Source organism: Phlebotomus papatasi, chromosome 2 (assembly GCF_024763615.1).
Source record: "Phlebotomus papatasi isolate M1 chromosome 2, Ppap_2.1, whole genome shotgun sequence".
In the NCBI taxonomy this organism is placed as follows: Eukaryota; Metazoa; Arthropoda; class Insecta; order Diptera; family Psychodidae; genus Phlebotomus; species Phlebotomus papatasi.
Window position 1 is genome coordinate 23,588,688 of NC_077223.1, and position 27,267 is coordinate 23,615,954.

The 27,267-nt window shown below is 33.3% G+C and overlaps 4 protein-coding genes across 4 annotated transcripts; 2 read left to right on the forward strand and 2 right to left on the reverse strand.

The window, feature by feature from the left end:
* Positions 1 to 549: 549 nt before the first annotated feature.
* Positions 550 to 1,647, reverse strand: LOC129803152 (dimethyladenosine transferase 1, mitochondrial). The gene has a single exon (XM_055849510.1). The coding sequence runs from the start codon at positions 1,645 to 1,647 to the stop codon at positions 598 to 600; it is 1,050 nt and encodes a 349-aa protein (XP_055705485.1). The 3' UTR covers positions 550 to 597.
* LOC129803153 (cytochrome c oxidase assembly factor 3, mitochondrial) lies at positions 550 to 1,916 on the reverse strand. The gene has a single exon (XM_055849511.1). The coding sequence runs from the start codon at positions 1,914 to 1,916 to the stop codon at positions 1,653 to 1,655; it is 264 nt and encodes an 87-aa protein (XP_055705486.1). The 3' UTR covers positions 550 to 1,652.
* A 1,718-nt stretch (positions 1,917 to 3,634) lies between these two features.
* LOC129803155 (F-box only protein 32) lies at positions 3,635 to 13,123 on the forward strand. Its single transcript, XM_055849516.1, has 5 exons — positions 3,635 to 4,147; positions 8,453 to 8,500; positions 8,575 to 8,828; positions 9,173 to 9,623; positions 12,348 to 13,123. The coding sequence occupies exons 1-5, from the start codon at positions 4,044 to 4,046 to the stop codon at positions 12,550 to 12,552; spliced, it is 1,062 nt and encodes a 353-aa protein (XP_055705491.1). The 5' UTR covers positions 3,635 to 4,043; the 3' UTR covers positions 12,553 to 13,123.
* Positions 13,124 to 16,924: 3,801 nt separating this feature from the next.
* LOC129803156 (acyl-protein thioesterase 2) lies at positions 16,925 to 27,260 on the forward strand. Its single transcript, XM_055849517.1, has 4 exons — positions 16,925 to 17,125; positions 17,201 to 17,232; positions 17,369 to 17,765; positions 23,568 to 27,260. Exons 1-4 carry the CDS (start codon positions 17,075 to 17,077, stop codon positions 23,745 to 23,747), a joined length of 660 nt encoding a protein of 219 aa, XP_055705492.1. The 5' UTR covers positions 16,925 to 17,074; the 3' UTR covers positions 23,748 to 27,260.
* The last annotated feature ends 7 nt before the right edge of the window (positions 27,261 to 27,267 follow it).

Sequence of the window (27,267 nt, forward strand, 5' to 3'; positions counted from 1 at the left end):
GTAACTTTATGTAAATATGTATATTTATCCGAACTTTCTAAATTATATACTTTAGACCAAAATTAATTTTTTTTCCTCCAAAAATTACGATTTTCATCTAATTCATTTCTATGGAGAAAAAAAATTAATGGATTTAATGAATGTTAGTTTTAAAAAAAAAGCATATTCATACACTAAGAAAAAAAGGGGTGCGATTAACTTTTTTTCTCATAACTTTAACAATTTTTAGGTGTAAAAATATATTAACATTTTTTAATGTTAATTTTACATATTTTTAAGCCCTTTTTAACCCCTAATACACCTAAAAAGCATAATATTTACACCGATTTCTGATCAATACTGCAGGGGCTGCAGGGTAAAATAAACATTTCCGGAATGTTATTTTAACTTTTTCGGATTTCTCTCAGTGTATGAGAATCATCCTCAGGGTAATCGATTTAAAATAAAAAAAAAACACAAGACTAATCTCACTCAGAGATCATCAGCATCAGAGAAATGTCTCTAATAAAAGCCAACTCTAATTTTAATCAAGAAATAAAGTTTTTGAAATAAGTTCAATGTACTTTTATTAATAATAAAAATATATTTCTAACGAATCTACACTTCCGTCCCTTCCGCCTCTACGGGATCTGGTGCTTGAAAGAGTGGAAACCTCTGGCTCTTGGGAGCTCTATAGTTGAACTCATCGATCTTCGGATAAATTTCAATTATTTTACTGTAAGCATCTGCCAGCCTCAAACATTCTTCAACGGAAAGCTGGAAGGATCGAAGAGTGGGATCGAGATCAGCTTCCTGGAACAGTTTTTCTGTAAATTCCTCTCTTACGTCCTCCGGGAAGAGATTGCTAATGCCCCGGCGAACATATTTCTGCCTCATGGAGAAGATGTACCTCACCACTTTCTCGACGAGATCGAAGGGAAGCTGAGTCTTTGGGATTTTCAAAGGGATGATCGTAACAACGGCCACATCGACATCTGGCTGAGGGACGAAGGCTGTGCCTGGGATGATGAATTTCAGATGGGGAATTGTCCAAATCTGAGACATGACAGACAATCTGCATCGCTGAGCATCCAAGATGGGGGCTACAATTCTCTCTCCGACTTCTTTCTGGAAAGTCAGAGTCATGCTGGCCCGGCCAAAATCCCAAGCTCCCCTTCTCAGACTCACATCCTTGAGCCAGTTGATTAGGAGTCGGGTGGAAATGGCAAATGGGAGGTTTCCTATAAGATGGATGGGTGCCCTTATGCCATCCCAGGGAGTTTGTTCCAATCCTGCAAATGCCATCTCTGTAGGATACTTCAGGATGTCATCTCGCACAATGGTCACATCAACATGACTCCGACAGGATTCTTGGAGTAGCTCTAAAGTCGGCATAAAGCGAGCATCCTTTTCTACAAGGTGCAAGGTTTGTGGTCGCTTCCTGATGATGGATCTGGTGATACCACCAGGTCCAGGCCCAACCTCAAGCACATGTCGTCCCTCTAGACGTCCAGCAGCACGTACAATTTTGTCTGTCAGGCGTTCATCCATGAGAAAATTCTGGGAAAGCTGTTTGATGGCCTGAAGCCGGTAGAGTTTCACTAGATCCCGGATTGTAGGTAGAGGCGGAAGCCGTGGTAAATTCTTAGCAGCTAGGGAGAGTGACATGGTGACTAGTTCTCCTTCAGCACCTTCACAGGCTCCTCGAAATCGTCCAGAAATTTCTCCTGCTTCACTGCCAGCATCGAGTATCCGTAGATGGCCAGGCACGTGCCCCCGAGTGTCAGGGCCGTGATCAGATTATTCTTCCTTGTCCGCTTAAGCTTGAGTACTCTCTCGAGATTTTGCTGCTCAATTAACTTCATAAAATCCACTTCAGCTGCTTTGAGTTTCCTTTTTGGATCTGCGTATTTCACTTTTGGCTGTTCTCCCGACATGGTTATGTCGACTATTTTGTCTTTTTTGCCTACTATTCCGGCCGGGAGCTAAGACATGATAAGTACTAGTAAAATACCAATATGCTAAGTCTGTAACTGGGGAAAGGTTTCTGATCTAACTTTTGATGATGTATTAATTTTTTACAGTAAAAAATCGTGTAAAAAAACAACGTGTAATTTCCAAATTACCACTAAAAAAATTGTAAATTTTAATTTTTACCACTATTATGGGCCATTTCCATTGAGAAATTTCTCAAGAAATTTGTTAGAAAATTTTCAACTCCATATGAAAAAAGGATGCTTTTATGAGAAAAAGTTCAATTTGGTTGAACTTTTTCTTATAAAAGCTTAAAAATAAAAATTGTGAACAGTTTTCCACACTGTTCCTATGGGGAACAGCGCCATCCATTGAGTTTTTTCTGATACTTGCATGCCAATGAGGTGTCAGCTGAGCGAATTTACATAAAATAAAACTTGTTTTCATTTCACAATGAAGGTCCGTCAAATAATTTCGTCAGATATCTTTAAGTTTTCTGCAGAAAATATCTATACACCTCTGCCGAAAATCTGCCGAGAAATCTGTAGATATTCCTACGAATTTTATTTTCGCTTGGGACAAAATTCGTCAGAAATTTTTCCAGATTTTCTGACGAATCCTGGTGCATACTCTGACGAATTCCTGTAGATATTTTGCCGATTTTCTGTAGATTTTTTTCTACATTCCAGACTTCCCGTCAAATAATTTCGTCAGATATCTTTAAGTTTTCTGCAGAAAATATCTATACACCTCTGCCGAAAATCTGCCGAGAAATCTGTAGATATTCCTACGAATTTTATTTGGGCTTGGGACAAAATTTGTCAGAAATTTTTGCAGATTTTCTGACGAATCCTGGTGCATACTCTGACGAATTTCTGTAGATATTTTGCCGATTTTCTGTAGATTTTTCTACATTCCAGACTTTCCAGACAGCTGTGTCAGAAAAGATGGAATATTTTTCACTGAAGTTTGCAAAAATCAATAGAGTGATTCTCTTGATGATTTCACAGTGTTTATATAAAATAAAGAATTCTGCGACGCCGTGTTATAAGTAGAGAATAGTGAAGTGAAAACTTTAAGCAGAATGTCAACCTAAATTTCGTGTTTTTGTATCATTCAATTGGCGATTTTTAAGAAATTAGTATTTTTGCTCGCAACTTTTTACTTATCTAAAATGTGTACTCGGTAATACTTGTTAAGCAGAGCATACCATTTTCTTTATAACTTCTACAGTTTCTTCATAAATCAACAATATTTTTGTGAAGTAATGGAGGTTATGCAGATTTTCTAGGCAGAAATTCTGTCGAGAATCTGCAGATTTTCTCTAAATGTACTAGAATATACCGTTAAAATTCAAAAAATCTCCGAGTAAAATCGGCAGGTAGAGCAATGATTTGACGGGGAAGGGAAATTACACGTTTTAAAAATTACACGTTTATCAAAATTACCATAATAGTGATGTAAAAAAATACCCACTATTTTAGTTGTAATTTTTTTACTGTGTACAAATGAATAAAAACTCTAAGATCTAAGTACATTTTTCTTAAATTTTTTTAGACAAAAACATTATTGCTAATGATAAAAAGAATAAATTTGTAAAAAAATGATAAATATATATTGTTCTTATAGGTCCACCCGGGATAATTATTCAGCGCTCCTGGCGGCCAATAGCTAAAACTAAGCTTTTTGACATAAACAAACCTCAGCTGTTTTTGCGTAGTTTGTTTTTATTTTCACTCGCCATTCCAGCGAGAACGCACGCAAGAGTGCTCAAAAGAATTTTCTCAGTCACTTTTCCGTGGCCCCAAATGGCCATATTGGAGTATCAAGTGGATATTTAGCTAGAAAAGTGATAAATTGTGCTATTTTGGGTGAAAATTCTGTGCTAGAAGGTCGTGAAAAGTGAACAAAGAAGCTTACAAGAGATACCTGGCAAATTTTCTTTGTTTGTTGGATCATCGTCCTCCTTTTTGCAGTCATCTGACTCTCTACAAACAAAAATCACCCAGATTATCCACCAATTTTGCTGGTCAGAATTACGTGGAAAAGGACTCAGTTTTGTGCAATTTGAAGCATTTTCTGTGAATAAAATGCCCTTTTATTCAAAAGACTGGAGAGATCCAGGCGAGGCTTGGGTGAAAACCAATGAAGGATGGGAAAAACTGAAGGTTCTGGAGTGTGGAAAGAGAAAAAGGTAGGTGAAAAGTTAAACAGTAGCTCCTAGAAATTCATCTTGTCAAAATGAGCACCTTCACTTTCACTGGTGCTGTGCTGAAAATGCCTCCGTGGCAACAAATACCATCACTTGTTCTTTGTTCTCCTGCAAAATCAGAGAGAGATTGTGCAGAAAAAATTGGAGCACATTCCGAGGACGATTTAGGACAAGGTTACGCAGATGAATCTCCTTTCGAAAATAAATTTTTGCTGCAAAATTTTCTGAAAATTATATCTGCAACAAAATTTCGGTGTTATAATTATTAAATAACCCAATTGCATTTTTAGCAGTTGCATAATGGAATGTTTTCTCATCGTGAGATACATAGATTTCCGTATTTAATCAGTGAAAGGTCACATTTGACAAAGCGTGAATGTACCTTTTTCCCTCTTTTCACTCTCAGTCCTAATCCACATTCAAGTTTCGTATTAGATGGGGGCAAAAAATGCATTGAAATTGTGAAGAAATATTGCTTTTATGTAATGTTCAAGAAGCGTAACAAATACTTCTTATTTTATACATTTTTTTCTGCAGCTAAATCAGTTTCATGAAGGTGAAATTAATCTTTGAATTTAGATACTTCTCAAAATCAAATTTTCAGAAATTGTCTTTATGGCCCCGGCACTCCTTTTAGATCAGCAAAATTTCATGAAATCAAAATTTACATCACTTTCTTACTTAAAAGTTTTGCATATGTCTATCCTACACTCTCACATTTCAAATTCGTGAGATAGACATGTGCATTAGTCTTGAGAAAGAAAGGGATACAAATTTCGACTTCATGAAGTCTTCCTGATCTAAATAAAAGTTGTGCCGGAGTTTGATTTTTGCTGATACAAAAATTTTTAAAAGGAATTACTAAATAACAGATCAAAGGAACTGATTAGGCAAGGGAACCTGGAGACAAAACTGTAAAACCTGTCGAATATCATCTGCCTCTGGTTTGAACGGATTTCAAGTCATTTTCTACTCCAATAACAAAAAAAAAATTGCAAGGCCAATATTGTTTTCCAATTTGACAAACTTCTAACAAAAATCTAGTTGGCTTCTGATTTGACAAAAAAAATCATAGGATGCATACGTTTATAGGGGCAGGGAGCTATATTGAGCCGGGATTACATTGAAAACGATATTTTTTTGAATATAGATAGATAAAACATTTGATTTGGGAAAAGCGCGGCACCTTCAGACGATTTAAGCTTCGAACAACTCATTTTTTTAATTATGTTTTAAATTAATTTGACCCATTATAATATTATATTTTAATAGCTATAGTTTAATGCTTCAAATTTCCAGAAAAGAGCTAAACATAAAATGCATTAAGAATTATAGAAAAAATTAGTTGTTGAATGCTTGAGTCGTGCGAAGGTAGGCTCGCTTTCTCCTATCTGCAATATTTTTTTTTAGGTCCAGCTCCCTTGGGAAATATGCAAAAAATAGGGTTGCAATGAAGTCTTACCTATCCCTAGAGGAAGATCTTTTTCACAAACTTTTCTTGTTAAATTGTCAAAACTTAGTTTTAAAGTAAATGTTTTTTTGGCGAAGCTATGAAAGGTGCTTAGACAAGACAGCAAAAAAAAATGGGGCAATTTGTGGCACTTTGTTCGCATTATTACAGGCTCTCGCGGATAAAAGTAATTTTCAGTCCACAAATTTTTGTAGAAATTATTCCTTTTCAATTTTGCCACAGATCACTGTTCCCTATTTTAATTCCCTATAGTAATACCTATTCTTATTACCAGAATAGGTATTACTCGTACTGGAGCGAAAGATTTTTTGTTTCCTTGATCATAACATATTTTACTTACAAATTGTAAAATACGTCGAAAACGGTAACTTTTTTTTATAAAAAGTTCGCTCAAAATCCAAATATCACTTTTTTCAAAAGTCCTTCATTCAAGTAAGTAGTTTAAGTCATCTCCTAATAGGAATATTTGTGTTTTTTGTCTTCAGATGAATATACCCTGACTTCTATTTCATAAAATTCTTCCAAAAAAAGATCACCGTCGACTGAATTTTTAATTCTTTTTAAATTAAATTTTCAAAAAATGGTTTAAATGTTGTACTTTTATAAGTTTAAAAGCTTGATCTAAATATTTTTTATGCTAAAACTAAAGAAAAGGTGCTGGTTTCTTTAGTCTTCGTGACTCACGTAACATCGTAAACTTTTGGGGAATGATAAGGAGATCTTTTAAACCCAAAAGATATCGAATTTTCAATAAGTAAGATGAATAAGACTGCGCTTCTTTACACTAAAGCTCTAAACTTGCTAAATAACGATGTTTAGTCGTACATAATTCTAAAGCTTCTCTAAAATAGCCAAATTTGTCCAAATCGATAAATAAATGTGTAATTTATTTACTTTTTATGGGAAAATACGAAAAAGAGAGAGAGACGGATCTTTTAGATGAGAGAAGAGCCAATAGAGAAAAGGATAGGGTGTGATTGTTAAAAATTAAACATTATGTTTAGTCTAGTTAGTCAGTATATCATAAAAAACGTTTTAAATTAAGCAGTTTAAAGGGGGTTTCCTCAATAAAAGGATCGACATAATTGCATTATGTAATAATTTCATTATTAAAAATTAAATAAAAATTTCAGAAGCCAATTTGAAGTATTTCCGAAAATATAGAGAGACTAATCTTTAAAGCACATTTTCTCATTCCTCACTTTAAGATTTTGTCGAATTGGTTGGATAGGTTACAAAAAAAATTGACCAATAAAAATGTACAATAGGCTTATTCTTTTCGGAATTAAATGCTCTCCTAGTTGAACCTAAATAGTTCTTAAAAAATATTTTTTTACAGGATGTTAAGGTTATTTGAGTCCCACCCGATGCAACTGATTAAAGTGTCTGAATGAAGATCTTTCATGAAACAATGTAAACTAAATAAATAAATTTGTAAAATGAACAATGTACAAAATGGCAAAAAGAGTCCAGTATACCAATAAATAAAAGAAATAGTTTTAGATTTTTTCGACAAGCGAATACTCTGTGACGAGGTGCTCCAGTGAACCCCGCTCATTAGTTCATCATTTTATGATTTTTTTTACCTAAAACTTTATTTAAATATCTTAAATATGTAAAAAAATATACCAAATATTTCAAGAAGCTTCGTCGTTTCTATTTCTTAAAAAACGCAAAATAATAGTAGATAATTTTCGTCCTCCTAATTTAGGAAACCCCCTTAATTACTGTATACATTAATTAATTTAGAATACCTGTACAATAATAAATAAATTTAAGGCACTGTTTGAAGAGAAAAAGACTAAATTTGAGCAGTAAAAAACCAAATTGAAGATGTATTTAGTTTAGAACTTTAAAAGCAGTATCATGTATAAATTTTAGCAAAAGGGAAAATAAAGGATTTTTGCGATTTTTAATTTTACTTGCAACCATCTGATGCTCTAATTAGACTTAAGCTAATTCTTGAGAGTATTTAACCTATATAATATTTGGAGGTGACAGATCAGGCGAAACAATCATAAGCCCAAGAAAGATTAGGATCAGGGATTTGAGGTTCTTTGCATAAATTTCTTTTACAGCCAAACTTTACGGGCTAAAATGTTTTCGAGGATTAAGCTTTCAGTCTATTTAGGTCTTTATGTGTTATTTATATAAATTAGACCCATTTTTGTAAAGATTAAGAATTTTTTTAATCACAATTTAATAGGTACGTTTACTAACTCACTTTTAATTGTTGGATATTATAAAATTAAATTAAATTTAGTATAAAATCTGTTTTAATCAAAGAGATTATATTTTATTTCTATAATAACATCATTGAACTTCTATTAAATCAGTCAAGCAGATAACATTTCTTTCTAACACATATACTTTATTTTTATATTTATTTATTTAAATTGGTTTTTGAAAAACTTATATCACAATTTAATTTTGCAAGATTATTAAAAATTAATTTTTCCAATCACTGATTTTTCTATAATTATTTTATTTCTTACAATTTAATTACCAATTAAAATCTCATTTTACCAATAGGAAATGCTATTAGTAATTAGCCATTTATCATAAATTTTACTGTAGGCTTTCCCAATATCTGTAGAAATTTTATCGATGTAGAAATAAGTGAATAGACTTTTTGGGTGGGAAATTGTTTCAAAATGAAATTTAAGTAAAATTTCAGTTCCACATATGATTGGATATTGTGGTATCGCTCGGGATTTTTTTAGTGAGACTTGCGAGCTTGCGACACCCTCTTGGGATGGAATTTTGGTAGTTATTGAATGAGTTGTCTATTTTTACCTTCCTAATCTCTTCTGCAGATGCAGCAGCGAGTGCAGCAACTCGTCAGAATGCGACACGGAAAATTGGTGAGTTACAAAACTCATATTACACATCCTAAGGCCCATAAATTATTCTCCGGGGTATTTTTGGATATGTGCAGGAGTAGCGATTCTGAAGTGGAGATTCCACCTCACTGCCACATTACGCTCAAATGCACCCGCGAGATTGCCGGATTCAATGCCCTGGGCGAAGCTGTTCGACGTCTTGACTTCCGGAGCGCCGTGAAGGATCGCAAGAGATTCCAATACATCTGTGCACTGCTGAGGATGCTTGTGGCTCACAAGGGTATTGCCAGTTTGCCTGGAGGTGCTCAGAGACTTTTGCTGCAGATGGTGGAGGAAGTCGCGTGTCACGGTAAGTGGGGAAATTACATTATTTGAATTTCTTTGTTTTTATAAAATTTGACAATCTCTTTGAGAAAAAGCCAACAAAAACAAAAGACTGATAACTCAAGATTATCTGTAATTAATTTGGGTTTTTGACTTTATTGGAAAAATGAATCATTTCGAAGTAATTTAGATAAATTTTATTGAGGGTTATTATATTTGTTTGGAAAAATTACTCCATAAACCTAGTGCAATTCCCCTAAAACTCTTCTGTTCAAGTAATCTTCCAAAAGTTGCCGCTAGATGGCTAAAAATTTCATAGTAATTTGGAATCAAATGCAAAAGTTCTAGGGCGTGAAATATTGTTTTTAGTGAGCGATAGTCAGCAAAATCTCAATATTCTGAGAGCACTGGTGTTGCAATTGCAAGAGATTATCTACCAGGAGAATCAGAAGTGCTGGGGTAAGCCCCTGGGAAGTCAGAGTCTGTGGAAAGGTCACTTGGAGACGATTCAGCGTATTCAGCATATCACGAATGAGATTCGCATCAGTGGTCCTGGTCCAGAGATTCGTCCAAAACTTCATGATCTGCCCGAAGAGTGTGTGCGTGAGATTATTTTGCGCCTGGCCGACTATCGGGATCTTGAGGCCTCGTCGACGGCCTGGTCTCTCATGTCGGCCCTCGTGGCTGAACAGAGAGTCTGGCGTGAGTTGACATACTTCCACTTTACACCAGAACAGATTCAGGTGCTGCTGGAGAAGGAGAAGCACATTCATGAGGATGGATCAAAGGACTGGAAGAAGATCTATCATGCTCTTAGGAAGTAAGTGCAATTCCTTTTTTTAATTACAGGGCCTTTAAAAATGATAAGTCGCATACTATGTGTTCTTGGTCATGCCGAGTGAACTCCACTCAAAAATAATTTTAGGCTACGCCCACTTCGATTTAGTTAGACTTTTGACCCATCGAACTTTACAGAGAGATCAGTATATAATCCCTCGATTTCTTCACCCCCCAAAATTTCCACATTGAACCCCCCCGAGGACTATTTTTCTCAACATATCTTCGCGTTTCAGACGATTTCAGAGAAATGATGTTACATTGTTTGTCCGTCTGCTCGACCGGTCGTCTGTCTGTCCGTCTGCCCGGAAGTTATTACGGGTAAACGATTAAAGACCCTTCCTATCCAAAATCATATTGTTTGAGATTCCTCGAAATTTAGAATATGTTTTAGAGATTGGTCAAACGGACAATTCATCCATATACGAGATTTTTTTGTATTCCTAATAACGGTTTTTTCAAGATCAAAGGCTGAAAAGGCTCTAGATTGCATATTTCTTAACCAAATTGGGTCATATTTGGGCTCGTTGGAAAGGTCTTAGAATTTTCGACAATTCTGAATTGCTGCTAATCGGTTATGAACCGGTAATAAACCGGTTTATTAACCGATAAGTAATTTTTGTCCAAAAAACAATTCTTTTACTCTTAAAACTATTTTCGGGGATCTTTTGAGTGATTCATGAATCGGTTAGAAACCGGTAAACAGTAAATGATCCTAAAGTACTTTTGAGGTATAGTATCTAAGTCACGAATACAAGAATTTCCCAAAGCCTGGGATATTTACTTGATTGGCCCCGTTGATTGCCCTGCAATATAATTGAAAATTATAAATTTCGACATAAACATTTTGCATAAAAAGCTATATAAATATGCAAAATATGGTTTTGTTCGGAATTCTATCAATTTGTGTTCGGTAAATTCCTTTTTCTGCCCATAACTGCAAGTTACAGTCAACGCAACGCAAAGCAAAAAAGAAATTTTAACCAACGTAAAGTGAAGATAATTTCCAAAGGTGATTAGTACCGTAAAATCATACAAATTTGTGCAACTTTTTCATGTTTTTTTTGAATATTTTCCAAATTAATTGAGATATTTGAATGAGATTTTTACTCAACATAACTACACATCTTTAGAATATGTCCCCATGGTAGAAAAAAATCCAGGTGTCTTTGGACAAGGAGGAAAATTTCTTGTATGTGGCAAAAAGTGTAAACGAAAGTTGTGCAACTGTGTGCCACCCTCTTTTTAGCGGGAAAATTGGTCTTGAACTTGTCCAATCTTACAATTTTTGCTTCAAATCATCACTCTATAAGTATCCACGATTAACCAGTACATATAAGAAGTTTTATTTTCATTTTCCTTTTAATTTAATTCAATTTTTTTATTGTTTATAAATTATTTTTTATAAGTCGACTCATGTAACATCGAGAGGCTAGTGTGACCCACCGTTAGAAAGGTCTCAGCCTTAGCTACAACGGCTACAACATACCAAATTTTCGTCGAAATTAGAAACGTAGATTTCGAAATATTCGATTTCGATATTACGAAAATCAATGTTTCGATTATAGCGCCCCTGTCGGTGGTCGTTCGAAGTTGTAATGCTCCCAAGACTTGTATATTTTCATAAGACCTGTAATTTACACGATCAACGATCAAATTCTGACAACTAGAATGGCTCAAAATAAATAAAGTCTTTAAATATTATAAGAAGTCGCACAGTTTATTGATTTATGACCAATATTTCAGGTCAGGGGGGTTGGAAGGGGTCAAATTTTTCTTGTCTGAAAGATTTGAGTCCCATATATTACTAAACACTGATATTTGAACAATATTGATTATATAGGGGTCAAATTATCGAAAAAAAACTATTGGCACAAAGTTGTACTGCGTTTTCCCCATTTTGAGATTAACACGTTACTACAAGAAGAGGGAACAACCTATGAAATCGCCGATTCAGATATTTTATCCTCAATAGTCACGGAATGCGACTAGACCCACGAAATAAATTAGAAATTTTTTGAAATGTGTGTTCTAGAGGAGACTTTTCTGCAGATTTGGGAAAATAAAGAAACAACACAGGTAACGATGGAATTTTTACCAACCTTTGGTAACAAGCATATAAAAGGGAATACCTATGATCACTTTGCGTATGTTAGAGCTACATTGCAGAATTTTTGGAGAGCTTCTCCGCAACTACCAATTCTGCTAGAGAGGCTTTCATGTCTAAAAATAGGTTGGCACAAAGTTGTATGATTTTACGATATGTCTGGGTAAACTTCTTCCAAATGTTCCATTTTGGCATTACGCACATTTTGAGAGATTTTCGTCAAAATGGAGCGATTTAATGTATTTTGAGGAAATTTTCTTCAAAATGCTTCATTTTGACATTATACATTGTGAGACATGTTTGTCAAAATGAAGCAATTTGATGAATTTTGAAGAAATTTTCTTCAAAATGCTTCATTTTGGCATGACGTAAGAAATTTCAAGATGAAGCACTTTGATTCATTTTGGAGAAATTTTCTTTAAAATGCTTCTTTTTGACGAAAATCTCTCACAATATCTAGAATCTTTCGAAATAATCTTAAATTTTATTGGAAAATCAAAGATTTTGTATTTTAAATCTAAAATGTAAAGATTTTAGGTACAGAACCCTAGACTAGAAATTAATAAAGGAAACTTCCTGATTACCTATCACGATTTCTAGAACCTATGGCCTTCGGGAGGATCTTCAGTATGCGGAAATTCTGTCTCTCTGTCGCTTCTGTCGGTGCCTCTTCTGGCCATCAGCCGGCCATCCATGCATTGCTGATCAGAGTCCGGATTTCAGGGCACGTCTCAAGGAAGCTGGATGTCTGATTGAATCACAGCCAGTGCCACCGGCTCAATTTCTCAAGTATTTTTCTCTGTAAATAACCTTTCTCTAATATTTCTCGTGAATTTTTTCGAGCCGCAAATTTAAAAAAAAAAAAAAACAAAATCAACAGATGGAAAATCCCGGAAAAACCACAGGCAGATTTAATTTTACGGGTGTATTTAATTGTTGTATCATTCTAAAAATGAAAAAAAAAGAAAAAAAATATTAGTATTAATAGAGAATAATGGATGAGAATTTTTGAGGCAGACAACTTCTGCTGAGATAAAATATTGAAAATTCACAATCATAAGTCATTCCTGCAAACGAGAGAAAAATCCATCCATTTCACTATAATAATTGTGCTCTAAAATACACTGCTGATGATAATTCTAGAAACATGAATTTATGTGACGAATTTTATGTGACAAAACGTCCTTTGTGATATTTTCCTGGGAAAAATAATTGACCATAGATAGACACGGGATTATTGAAATTTTATACAGAAAAAATAAGTCTGAATTCTTAATTTTGGGTGATTTTTAATTAAGGAAAAGAAATCTCTTTGTATTCTTCCAAATTTCGTCACTGCCACAAAATAATTACGGTTTTTTTGGTTGAAAAGAAAATACACCAGCATACCTACAGCTATGGACAAAAAATATATTTTTAACGGTTTTCTGAGGTTAATGTCTTAAAATCTAGAATTTGTCAAAATTTTAATGCTATTCGATCGCTCTGGTGTCGAAACCTAAAATTATGATGACAAGTATGCATTTTTTTTGGGCAAAAGTGACATTTCCAAGGCGTTCATCCTTTGCAAGTGACAAATCTGACAAATTATTCATGGACAAAATGAAAGAAAATGTTAGAATTCCTAATTTTTAATTACAAATTTGCCAAGAAGTCTTTCATGATTAAGTAATAAGGGTAATTTTGGTTAATATTCGGTAAGAAAATGCAAAAACAAGAAGTTGGTTGTATTATTTGCAAACATATGACGGATAGAAACAAGGATACAATATGTGGATTATCAAGGAGCAAGGATTGAAGCCACCTGATATTACCTATCGGTTTAAACGTTCAGTAAAGAAGATTTTCAGTGCATTTAAATCAATGTCCCTTGTTGAAAAACGAAGACAATCATCCAAATCGAGCACGCGTGGCAAGCTCAATATTGTACACAAGGCCAATATAGATCCTTCTGTCGTATCCAAAGACGTTGGAAAGTCGACTGGAGTCGATGTCTGTGATAGAATCGTTGGTAGAGTACTACAGAATAATAATTTGTGCAGTCGTAACCCCAGGAAGGTAACCCTTCTCAAAAAAGTACATCTCCAAAAGAGAATGCACTTTGCTCGGACTCATCTTAATACTAACAACTCCTTCAGACCGAGAAACCTTGGATAAACGTTTTATAGATCGACAAAACTAAGATAAATTTGTTCGGAATCAATGGAAGATACACTAACATGGACTTCAGACATTAGAAAATTAGGTTTAGCTCAGTTCACAAAAGTTTTCAACTTCGAAACAACCAGCAATAGCAGGATTTTTTTGGTGACATGTGTATCAATTGCCCCTGTTAATACATCCTAAGTAAAAACTTGTCCAAAAATTTCGCTTGATAACAAAGTAGAACGGTTTGACCATATCGACGGTTCCATTCTATACTATGCTATCTCAGAATGACAACTTTTCAGGAGAGCCATTTGAAGTTGGCGATTTCCTATGCTGCCCGTGTAAATTATTTTCGAAAGTCTCAAATATTTCGTTACCCGAACATCGGATGACCACTAAATTTTCAGATGTTGTAGATCTCGGTCTCAGAAACAACATATCTCTCGGAGTAATATACAGTAGACTCTCTCTCAATCGGGAATATGGGGCAAAATGTCATCCGGTTTAGCGATAGAATTAAGCGTCAAAGCCTTTGTAAATTCCACAAAAAACGCTCAATTATAAAGAATCACGATAAAATAGGAAGAACTACAGCGAATTTGAGTAAATTAGCTTCATAATTAAACGTGAAAATCGTCAACAAAATTTGTCGCCCGATTGAAAAAGAGCCGATTTAGTGAGAGTCTGTAAAGCTAAGTCGACTTAACTGGAATAAATAACGTTAACTCCGGATAACGAAGTGCCGGATAACGAAGAGCCGTGTGCAATTGTGATAAAAAATGAAACACAAGCACACCATGAAGAAAATTCTCTTGTTCTTTGACAGACAGAAAATAAATTCACACGGCACAAAGTATAAAAACAGTTGATCATTCAAAAAACCTAAATGTCATTTTGTCCCCCAGTCAGCCGGATAACGAAGAGCTGAGTGTGTGTATTAAGAACTTCGATACAATGATAATAATACTTTAATTCACACTGGAGAAACTTCATGTTTAGTAAAAATAATTTTGAATACATCAACCGCCAGTGTTTGGCAGCTGTCACCCGGATAACGAAGTGCCGGATAACGAAGAACCGAGTGTACAACACAACTTAAATTCAAATTACAGTAGACTCTCGCTAATTCGGCTCTTTTAAGATCGGGCTACTTTTTAATTTGGGCAGCGGTTACATTTGGTTTGTTGTCATTTTTCAAGTTTGATTATGATTATCAAATGAATCAAATATGCTCAAATTTGGCATGGTTTGTCTTAGTTTTGATGTGATTTTGCATTATTGAGGGATTTTCATGCAATTTACAATATAAATGAGTGTGCAAACTCAATATCTATATGCACATGAATAAAAAATCGTTGCATTTCATAATGTTTGTCGCCCGAATTTCTGTCTAATTCGGCTGACATTTCGGTTACATATGCCCGAATTTGAGAGAGTCTACTGTATACTTAAAATTTAACGATTTTTGCGTTAATACATCCTAAAATGAATAAATATTTAAAGGCAAAGTAAATTAATTGACTAGTATACGAAGATTAAATCCATAATTTAATTCATTTAATTGCTTGGCCGAAATTACACTCAGTGGCCGAAATATAAAGCAGGCCGAAATTTGGCACACTTGCTCTATAGTATTTCCGCTATCTTTTTTTTTATTTTTCTGTTTTTGTTCATCTTCAGAAAAGGACATTTTTCACTTCAAATCCAGAATCAAAAATATCGTACTAAATTCTATAAATCTATAATTTTTTTTTACTTATAAACATTGTATTGTAGAATTCCATAAAAAATCGAGTTCTATACATTTAAAAAAAATATACGAAAACTTTAAAACTAATTTTTCTATTTGTTATTATTATTAATCGTATCGAGATATTGTATTACAAGGTAATCATTTTTACAATGTCCATATCCCGCGTGTGGAAGAATCTGCTAAGTCCATTGTAGACCGCCCAGGAGCGCCTTCCCCGCTGTGTGGATGCTTCTTCTATGCTCCCGGAGTTGTTGGACGTAGGCGCAGCATTATTTAACGTTATTAACATATAAAATTGTCTAATTTAGACATTCAGATCTTTCAGATCTTTGCACCGGGCGGGACTCGAACTCACAACAGTAAGTCGAGCCGGGGAATCGATCCGCCCAAGAGCCAACAGTCTTGCCTATTGCGCCACTGATTCCCCTTTGTTGTCCATGGCTGTAAATACTTTGGGCTTTTGGATGAAACAAAAGTGCTTGCAAAATATAAAAGTTTTTACACTATTATGTGTTCATATATTCTAAAAAGAGAAAAAAAATAGAAGGAATACTCCAGTATATTCAAAGTGTCTCTAGTTTTATCATCGGCAGTGTAAAAATGTTCGTGCTGAATAGATTTAATCAAACAAAAAGATAAAAAAAAAGAAAAAAAAAATATAAATGCACTGAAATCAAAAGGGTTCTTGTTCTCACAAGATGAAGCACAAGATGAATGGAAAAAAAGGGTCAAATGGGGACCAAGCACCCTGTTGAAGTCGATAAGGAATTTCAAGAGCTAACACACTTTGCTAGATACTAAGATTGTATTCTCAATTATTTTAAGTCCCATTTGAGTAGATCTCAAATGAGACATTCGTGGACAAAAAAAAAGAAACCTAATTCGTTGTGATAATAAAAGAAAATATGAATGGAAAGAACTATTTAAAAAAAAAAAGGAAAATGTAAATGAGTATTCATGTGATAATGCAGAAACTCGGAAAATTATTTGAAAAGAAAAAAAAACGTCCAATGAGACGAAATAGGAAAAAAAGAGAAACTCATTGTATCATCTCACGATATTTTATAATCATCTACTCCTCAAAACATGAAAGAAAATAGGATGAAAAATTGCTAAAATATTATAAATTAAAAAAGAATTGTCTTTCTGCTTTTCTCAGTAAACTTTGAGACAAAGTTAAAAAAAATAAAGTGACTTTAGAGCTAACGTCTTTTTTGTTTAGAATTTGAATCATGGGAAAATTGAGTGGGGAACTTCACGGATAGATGGCGGAATAGTCCAGCTCTCTTCGTAACAACTTTAGTTTGGTCGACGAATCAAATAAAATTGCGAAGCAGTGAAAGTTGCGTGAATATAATCGTGATCCCTGGTCGAGGAACAGTGCAGTTTAGTGGCCAGAAGTTACTGTGTAGAGTTGTGTGAAAGAATGTCTGTGGCACCAGTAGTAATTGCGGCGACAGCCAAGCACACTGCCACGGTAATTATTCAATTATCCCAAGATACTTTTTTTCAGCTAAAGCACCTAACAAAAATCAATAATTAATATTTTTAGCTGATTTTCCTGCATGGCCTCGGAGATACCGGGTAATTATCTGTCAAGATCCCCAGAAATCCTTTCCCAGAATTTCAATTTTGTGCCACTTCTGGGACTTACTGAAAAAACATCTTTTATATTTTTTCCTAACCTTTACGGCTACTGCCTCTCTCTGGGGGACTTCAGGCATGGCTGGGCCACGGCAATGGCAGGAATCAGAACACCCAACATGAAGGTGATTTGTCCTACAGCTCCCATGATGCCTGTTACCCTCAATGCCGGCTTCAGGATGCCTTCATGGTTCGACTTGAAGACATTGGATGTTTCTGGGCCACAGGATGAAGATGGTATCAAATCGGCCACAGTAAATGTACACAAGTTGATCGCCGATGAGATTAAAGAGGGTATCTCGGCTAGTCGGATCATCATTGGGGGCTTCTCTCAGGGCGGAGCTCTTGCTCTCTATGCTGCCCTGACTTATCCTGAGCCTCTGGCCGGCGTGATTGCCCTGTCGTCGTGGCTTCCGCTCCACAAGGCCTTTCCCGCTGCCCTCAAATGCCCCAACACAGTGCCCATATTCCAGGTAAGTCTGTGAGGAAGTTCAAGGTTGTCGCCTCTACGACAGCAAGTGACGTAGCGGACGTAACTCGATTGAAAATGCTCTTTCTTGCTTGGGGACACAAATGCTATGACCTTTTTGCTCAATTTCCACAATTTTCTCTAATCATTCCTAAACATGATGTTTGAAAATTGATAAGAAGCTCTAGTAGGGAGTGGAATGTGCTTAGATAAAGTTTTTAATTGACGAGCTTTGAAGTAAACGTGGTATAAAATTCTAAAGGTAGAAAAGAGGCTTCGTATTCAAAGTTCAGCTGATAATAGCAATTCTAGAAATTCACAAAGCTCAGCTAAACATTTCCAGGAATACATAAATGTAGAAAAATTCCTCTGAGTTCATGAAATTATTCGTGCAGCGCCTCTAGCGGTGATTTATGTAAGCCTTTGTATTCTGAGAAGTTTGTTAAATGTAAAATCCTCCTTCTTTTTCGTTTCAATAAGAATTAATTTGCTTTGAACATCGAAAATTTGAATATTTCCTTTTCTTATGAGTGATTACAAAATACGGAATTGTTTTAAAGTCATTTTTGAGGTTATATTTGAATTTGAGGTTATGTATAATCTAACCTCGAAAGGGAATTTAATTGCAAATACAATAATTAAATTACACCAGTTCATCTAAAAAAACACAATTGTATTTCAAAATTTAGCAAATAATAGAAACATTTTAAATGAAATTGTTACTGCAGCGCTGCTACCGGTGGTTTATTTAAGCCTCCGTATTCTGAGAAACTGTTGAGCATTGACTTTTTGTTAATTCTTGCTACAGTAGACTCTCGCTCAATCGGTTCTTTTTCAATTGGGCGAAAAATTTTGTTGACATTTTTCACATTTAATTATGAAGCTAATTTGCTCAAATTCGCTGTAGTTCTTCCTATTTTATCGTGATTCTTTATAATTGAGTGCTTTTTGTGGAATTTGCAAAGGCTTTGACCCCCAAATCTATCGATAATCCGGATGACATTCTGCCCCAATTGCCCATTTGAGAGAGAGTCTACTGTATAATAAAAATTAATTTGCTTTCAACTTAGGGAATTTGAGTATTTCCTCTCTTTTTGGGGTTATAAAAAATACAGAATTGTTTTAAAGTCATTTTTGAGGTTATATTTGAATTTGAGGTTATGTATGACCTAACCTCAAAAGGGAATTTAATTGCAAATACAATAATTAAATTACACCAATTCGTCTAAAAAAACACAATTGTATTTCAAAATTTAGCAACAAATAGAAACATTTTAAATGAAATTGTTACTGCAGCGCTACTAGCGGTGGTTTATTTAAGCCTTTGTATTCTGAGAAACTGTTGAGCATTGACTTTTTGTTAATTCTTGCTCTAATAAGAATTAATTTGCTTTAAACATCGGGAATTTCAGTACTTCCTCTTTTTATAGGGTTATACCACATTTTAGAACTATTTTTGAGGTTATATTTGAATTTGAGGTTATGTATAATCAAACCTCGAAAGGGAATTTAATTGCAAATACAATAATTAAATTACATACATTTTTAAAAATTATTATGTGTAATTAAAAATGTAGCAATATTCTAGAAACAATTTAGGGGGGACAAGCTATTATATTTTTTTAAGTTAAAAATTAGTGCATTTAAAATATAAACAACATAGGGTAAGTGTACCGAATTTCGGCATAGTTGCATGCAAACGCCAAAGTCTCAAGTTTGAAAAGTAATATTTTTAAAACAAATTGAATTTTGTTTGTTACTTTTTAATAAGTCGTGTTACTTGAAACCTTGTACACAGTTTATCGTCTTTATTTTCTCTAAAATCATTCTCAATACATTTAAAAATTAATAAAAATTTAGATATAGCATTGGTGGCCTATTCCGGCCACCTTCATTCTCATAGTTTCTTGTACTTTCGGAATACTTCCAATGCCTTTTTCATATCATCTTGCTCGTCGAAACGATATTTTTTGTTATTTTTCTGCATTTTATAATCTCTAGAAAATGCAAAAACAAAAAAATCATGGAAATTTTAGGAACAAAATATGTGGCCGGAATTCCAAGCTGGCCGAAATTTGGTACACTTACCCTAATTGTCGTATTAAAATTTTCTCTGAATTGCAGATTAAGAAATTTTATGCAATGAGTAAAAAATATGTATATCTCAAATTAACAAAATTTGTATTTTGGCAGTTTTGACATGGTTACCACTTGGTGTTTTTTTGGAGACCAGAAAAGAATGTAAATTCGATTGAAAAACTTAGAAAGTCATTTATCCATTTACCCAAAATTTTGTTCTGAATTTTGAGGTTACGCGAAAATTATTGTAAACAAAACCTCACTTTGTTTGCAGAATGCAGAATTAGAGAATTTTGTCCACTATTACAAAATTTTTATTCACCGAAAAGTATTTTCAAATTTTGATTTATTTACGCTAAATCTGGTATTTTTCTTATAAAAAGGTTCATAAATGCAATGTTTATGAATTTGTAGTTTAGTATTAGAAATATGCTCTTTTTGGTTATATTCTTTGAGGTTAGGAATTTGGGTCTTTTTTTAGAAGGATTGCTTTACTATTAATGCAGTATTTCCGTTACGTAGGGAGATTTAGTCAAGAGATATGAATGAAAAAAAGTTTCTTGCAAATTGTTGGCCAGTTTGTTTTGGTTTTTTGGTGTTTTGGTTAAGATGGTTCAGCTATAACAGAAATGCAAGAATATTAAATCATCTTTTAGATGAGAAAAACATTGAATTTTTACTTATTAAAGCTAATGGCCTCTACACACTAGAAAAATTTATGTCCATATTTGACTGTTTTCTCTACGCAAGGCAAGTGTAAGCAATTTGCTTCAATATGTACATAAATTCCTCTAGTGTCCAATTATTATTCTTTCCAATATTCTGCTATTATTCTGGCCAATTATTTTGTTATTTTGTTAGAAGTTAATTCATATGTGAGGTTATGTTGAACATAACCTTCAAAAAACCTTAACGAAAATGCCGGATTTCCTAATACTTTCCATATTTTCATACTTTTACCATTTGACTTATAATTTTTTGCAAGATTACGTGGCGGGAAATGCTTTTCTGGAAAAAATTGACTTTAACTTTGTACAGGCTTTGGTTAAACGTTTTTCTGATTTCCAGTGTTCGTTAAATTTCAGCATAAATAAGTAAAATCTAGCTGAATTTGTATTGCTTAGGATTTAGGATTGTCTGTTTTTTTTTTAGCTCAGACTCTTTTCTCCCAAAAATTATCAAATTTTAAACTTACAATTGACCTTATTCTCATACTTAATAAAAAACTTCCTCTAAATTTTGAGGTTACTAAAGATTCCTAAAAATAATAATGGCAAGGATATTTTATGTTTCTGAGATATTAAATTTGATGTATTTTTAACCAAAACGAACACAGTATCTTGATTTTTTAAGTTTTGGATTAACCCATTCAGTCAATGTACCAGAGATACTTCAGATAGAATGTTCATATTTTATGATTAGTTTCCTACAGATTAATAGATGGTTTTTTTTGAAAAGAAAAAAAATTATCTATTATGGGGGCGCGGGGATTCGCCCTCAAACACACGTCTTAACGGTCACTGAATTTAAATTCTGTGCATTAATTCATTACAAACTCTATTGCTTTAGACAGAGTAACTATCCAAGAAAACAAATTGGCAAGCAGAATTCAAATTAGGAAAGAGGAAAGAGGCCAATTTTAATAAATTCCACGGGATCGAATTTTCCGTCCGCCATTTTGAGCAAAATTTTTGCATGGCCTTCCGCGAAGCAAGAAAACAATAACAAAATGTATTCCCATCTCTGTCGAGCTATTTTTTCCAAGTAATTGATGGACTAAAGTAACTAAAAATCGATTCCCGATAGAAACTCGAATATCAATTGCCCAGGAATAAATCATCTAAAATCACTCAATTTGCGTATGATATATAATACCATGGTAAGGAATGGGTTAACATAACCTAAAACTTTTTGGGATAAACCTTTCAAAAAAAAAGATAAATGTCTGAAATTTTAGTTTATTTAAGAAATTGATGAAAGAGATTCTGCTTAAAGTACTTATTTTTATGTTACAACACATTTATTTTTTAAAAACATAACCTCTTAGCATATTACAAAATTCCATCACTAGGGGAAAGTACTCTCCCTTCGAACGTGTATGCCTTCGAATAATATGTATTTTCTTTTAAGTTTCCTAAGAGACTTGCACATTTATATTAAATAGGGGAGACTGGGGCAAAAAGTCACAAAATGGATATTTTATTTTTTTACAAGCTACCCTAGCGCCCCAGAAATATTTAATTAGTGCAGTTTTATAGAAAATTTACTGCTCTACAACTTTGTGAAAGAATTTTTCCTCTATTTTGTAAGGAAATACTTTTTTCGAGTCAATTTCTAAAAGGTAATTTTGTGACTATTCTCAAAAATGCTGGGGCAAATAGTACCAGTCATTGGGTATTATCATATTTTGATTCGCTTCCGTCAATTTGAAATTTTACGGGCTTCCGTAAATTTGAAAAAATACCTAGAGAACATATTTTGATAGAAAATTTATTCATCTACACCTTTCTAAAACATCGTTTTCTCTGCGAGAAAAGTGAGAAAACGAGGAAATGGGTTTTCGAGCTATTTTGAAAAAAAAAAACACAAAAGACTGCATATCGTTTGACCAATGCAAACAACAAGCGGCGAGACATGATAATGACGTTTCTTTTCGCCGTGAGACATCAGAAATTGCTTCGCTTTTTTGTTACTTTTTGCTCTATACATTTTGTTACTTTTTACCCCAAGTGGCCATTTTTAATAAAAGGATTTCTGGAGAAAAGAGCCTTTGTGAAATTCTAAAATAGATAGCGGATTCGTATTCAAAAAATCCAAATTATTTAGAAAATATTCACCAGTGCATCAATTTTGGAAATAAGTAGGTAATATTTGTTAGGAAAATATTTTTAAAATAGGGCAAAAAATTTTAATATTTTTTTATTTTCTAAATTTCTTGTTCGAATTCTAAGAAACTTATGACATTGAAGGTCTATGGAAGCTATCTATAGAAAAAAAATTGAGCCGCTGTCTTTTTTACCTTGGATGATATTGAATTTTGAATTTTTCGATTTGTGACTTTTTGCCCCAGTCTCCCCTATAGTTATTATCAATTATTGATAATTGTATGTAAGTCTTTTAGGAAAAATACAACAAATTCACATTATTCGAAGGCATGAACGTTCGAAGAGAGAGCACTTTTCTCTATCTTATAATTTAATAAAAAATAATGAAAACAAATTAATGGAAAAATCACTATATCAAACAATTCAAATTAATTTTATCCTCAAATTCAGAATCGATTTAGTATAACCTTCGGTTTCCTATCCATGTCACAATTGCTTCAAAAAGTTTAAAATTGACCTGAGAAGTTTTTTCCAATTCAACCTAAAATATTCAGATGATGTTTAGAAATAAAATTACAAATCAATGTCTTAAAAAATGTATTTAAGCAATTGTTGTTGCAATTGATCAATTAATTGAGGCGCCCCTTTTGCTTACACCTTAGTCATAAATGAGCAATAATTGCAAGGAGGAACTAATTAAAGTGCGAATTTATCCATGTGTGCTTGCAGAATTTCTATGAATTTTAATTGATTATTGTGTGTCAATTTTCACTCACGTGTGTTCTTGCTGTTGGATGGAATTACCCAAAGCAACAAATTTGCAAGGGTTAAATAAATTATTAATATTGTTGCTGGAACACGCTTTTGACTGAGGTCTTTTTATTTTGTTTTTGGCTATCCAGGGGCATGGGGATTGTGATCCTGTTGTCCCTTACAAGTATGGACAACTAACTTCAGCTGTGCTCAAGTCCTTCATGGCGAAAACATCCTTCACTACTTACCGGGGCATGACTCACAGTTCGTCGGATGAGGAATTGGAGGATCTGAAGAAGTTCGTGGAGGAACAGGTACCACGTCAGTAAATGGCCGTAATCTACGTCTTCCTTTTCAAATTTATTTTATTTCCAATTATTCTTATTTTCCAATGGGATAATATCCCTCCATCCATCCTTTCGAGTTCCTCAGCTATTTACCGTGGAAAATCCACTTATACATCTTGCATCGAAACGATATATATTTTTTGGTGATTTATTGCAATAGACACAGTTTTCCATAAGAGAAAAAACCTATAGTCTCCCAATAAATACAGTGAGTGGTAAAAATTTTGGGACAGTTTGCAAAATATAAAATGTCGTTTCAATCAAAGGTGACTTTAAGAATTTCGGGTCTGACAAATCAATTCTAAAATTCATTTTTTATTACAAAAAGTAAATAAATAGTGGAAATATTTTGAAAATATTTAGTTGATTCATTTATTTTCCAACAATTTAATTTTAGAGGCAATATCAGGAACTTGAATAATCCAGAGGAATGAAAGAAATTTTGATAATTTATTGATTTACCAAAATAATTTATTTCACTTTGAGATATTTTTGGTTTTCGGAAGTTTCGAACATATTAATATTTTATTTTATATTTTTATCCAAGCGGTAGGTATTGCTCTTCATACTTTCAGCACTTTAGGAGTGTTTAAAAAACCATTTAACTTCTGAAATTACTTGCGCACTTCCAATTTTCAATTCTCCATAACACGGCCAAAGATCAAGTTTGCGCTAAAAAAAAATATTTAACTAGGGTGGAATAACCACTTCTCGCCAGTAGTGACCCACTTTTCTCCACGAAATCGCAATTAAATCATATTTTTATCAATAATTAAAATAAGCCACAAAGTCATTTGTATTTCTACTTACTGCTACAGTAGACTCTCACTCAATCGGCTCTTTTTCAATCGGGCGAAAAATTCTGTTGACAATTTTTACGTTTAATTATGAAGCTAATTTGCTCAAATTCGCTGTAGTTCTTCCTATTTTATCGTGATTCTTTATAATTGAGCGCTTTTTGTGGAATTTACAAAGGTTTTGACGCCCAAATCTATCGATAAACCGGATGACATTTTGCCCCAAATGCCCAATTGAGAGAGAGTCTACTGTACTTTACAAAAACGAAAAATATTTCTTACCAAATACGCTACGTGTCATGAAATTTTCATTTAACAAAATTTGGGTTTTGGATTAAATTATTTATTTATTGAATATTTAATTATACTCGTAGAACAAGTAAAATTTGTATCTAGTTAAATTATTTTTCATTTTATATTATTTTTATGTAAAAATGAGGCATGGCGAAAAGTGGTGATTTCTGTAATTGATTTTACCACCTTGTCGCAATTGCTTTTCAAGGCGACGCTAACTTCGTTCCGTAGATTCTCAGCTGCCAAATTTGCATTGTTTATTTTCTGGAATAGTTTAATAAATTGTGTCCTGAAATATAAGTGAAGAAAAATATTATAGAGTGAGTAATAGAAATGTGATCAACTGAAAGAAAAGCAACGCTAAATGTACATTCTTTTATCAATATTCTTCAAAATAATCGAATTTGGACTAATTCAAGTGGCAATAGATTGTAGATTGTTGAATATATCCTAGATAAAAATAGGAGAAAATAAATTTATGGGTCCTAGATCTGCTGTAGAAGTCTTACGCAACGAAAACCTATTGAAAAATTGTTTTTTTGTTGAAAATATCTGCACTTGCATTTTATGCAAGTTTGGTAATTTACGTAATTTTTTGGCTCGGGTTTTAAAGTGTTAAGGGTACCTCCATGGCAAGTTTTCTTTTTATATGGAGCTACTTGAAGCCAGCTCCTTTACTCAGTTCACAGAGCCGATAGAGAAAAGTTATTTAGACAAAAATGTAGTATATTTATCCCTCCACAGGGATCAGTAAATTCCAAAAGGGGATCAGTCCCCTCTTTTAAGTTATTTCGCGTAACGGTTGTAAAAGCAGAGAAATTTCCATATGTGTTCGCACGTAAAAATGCGTTTTGGCTTCAACTCGAGAGGCCACATGCCAGAGGGTTTTAAGGGTGTATAGGTTTTATGCAGTTCAGAATTGTGTAACTAATACGATTATGCAAATACAATTATGCATAATTTCCTACCTTTGGAAGCTAATTTGTAAAATCATTTTTGAAATAACTACATTTTTAAAAGCAAGTGTAACAATGATATTGTAACAAGTAACATATAGCCTGCGAAGGGGCATTTCTACAATTTAGTCCTGGCGGCTGAAAACAACGTTAAGACGGCGATGGACGCATTGAAGGAGTGTGTAAAAAGACGAAATGAGATGAAAATAAATTGAATTGAATACCCCTAAATGTATGCAGTACTAAAATTGATAATGGGGCGTAGGGATACGTAATAAAATTCGCAATTTAACGGTCATTGAATTTAAATTCTATACATGAATTCCTTACAAACTTTATTTATTTCTATAAAGTAAGTGTTTAAAAAAATAATTTGCCAATCAGAATTCAAATCAGAAAAGAGAATGAAGGAAAATATAATTAAAATCGACGCGATGAAAAACGTTTTGGGGGTAACTTTGTGAACAAAAAAAATGAAAAAATAGCAATAAAATGTAATATCCGCCTCTGTCGGGGTATTTTTCCAACAACTTTGGAAAAATAAACTGACTAAGCATTCTTTTCTGGGAGTGGTTCGGATATCAATTTTACAGACTAGAATAAATTATAAAAAATGTCTAATTTGCGTTAAATGTGCGAATGGGTGAAAGTTTCGTGATTTTGAAGTTTATTAAAAAAAAACTTCCTTAAAATTTAAAGAAATAAAAAGATTTATAAATCATTACAGACATAAATATTTTTTGCTGAAAATGTCCTGAAATTTTTGCACTTCACTGTAAAATACAATCCCTCATATATACTTACTATAAAATGAAAACAAACCAATATCAATGTAAATGGACTAAAAAAAATGTAATTAATGGATTTTCCTTATTCAATTGTGCATGGAGAAACTCTTTTCTTGTGAGCATTCTTTATTCAATTTTTAGGAAGAATTAAAATAAAATGTGTGACACTGAAACAAAGCAAAGAAATGCGAAAGAATGTGTAAAGTGAGTTTGAAATACTTTCCACGCGATGAATTTTTCAGGTAAATTGTCAATGTGATTGAGACTTGAAATGATATTAGCAAAAAAAAAAGAAAACAATTAAGTCTTTCTAATATTTAGTAATTGTAATTAACAAAATGATTCTGTAGTAATATTAGGCGTTTTATGGATGATTTGAGTGTGGAGACTAAAGGAGAAGAAAAAGTAATTATAAAAAGAAATAATTAAAAGAAAAAGATTAGTGAAAAATAAAGTTTAAAATTGTATAATAAAGTATCAGGAAAATAGTGAGTAAAATTGTATTTTTTCAGCAATTGAGTAATTACTCTTCTAGTGATTGTTTTTTTTTCATTTTTCAATATTCTTTATTTCGTTCAAATTCAAAGCAGAATATGAATTTCACTTGTAATTGAAATACTTTGCATTTCTAATGGCAATAAAAATCTTTAAACAATTCAAGATTCGT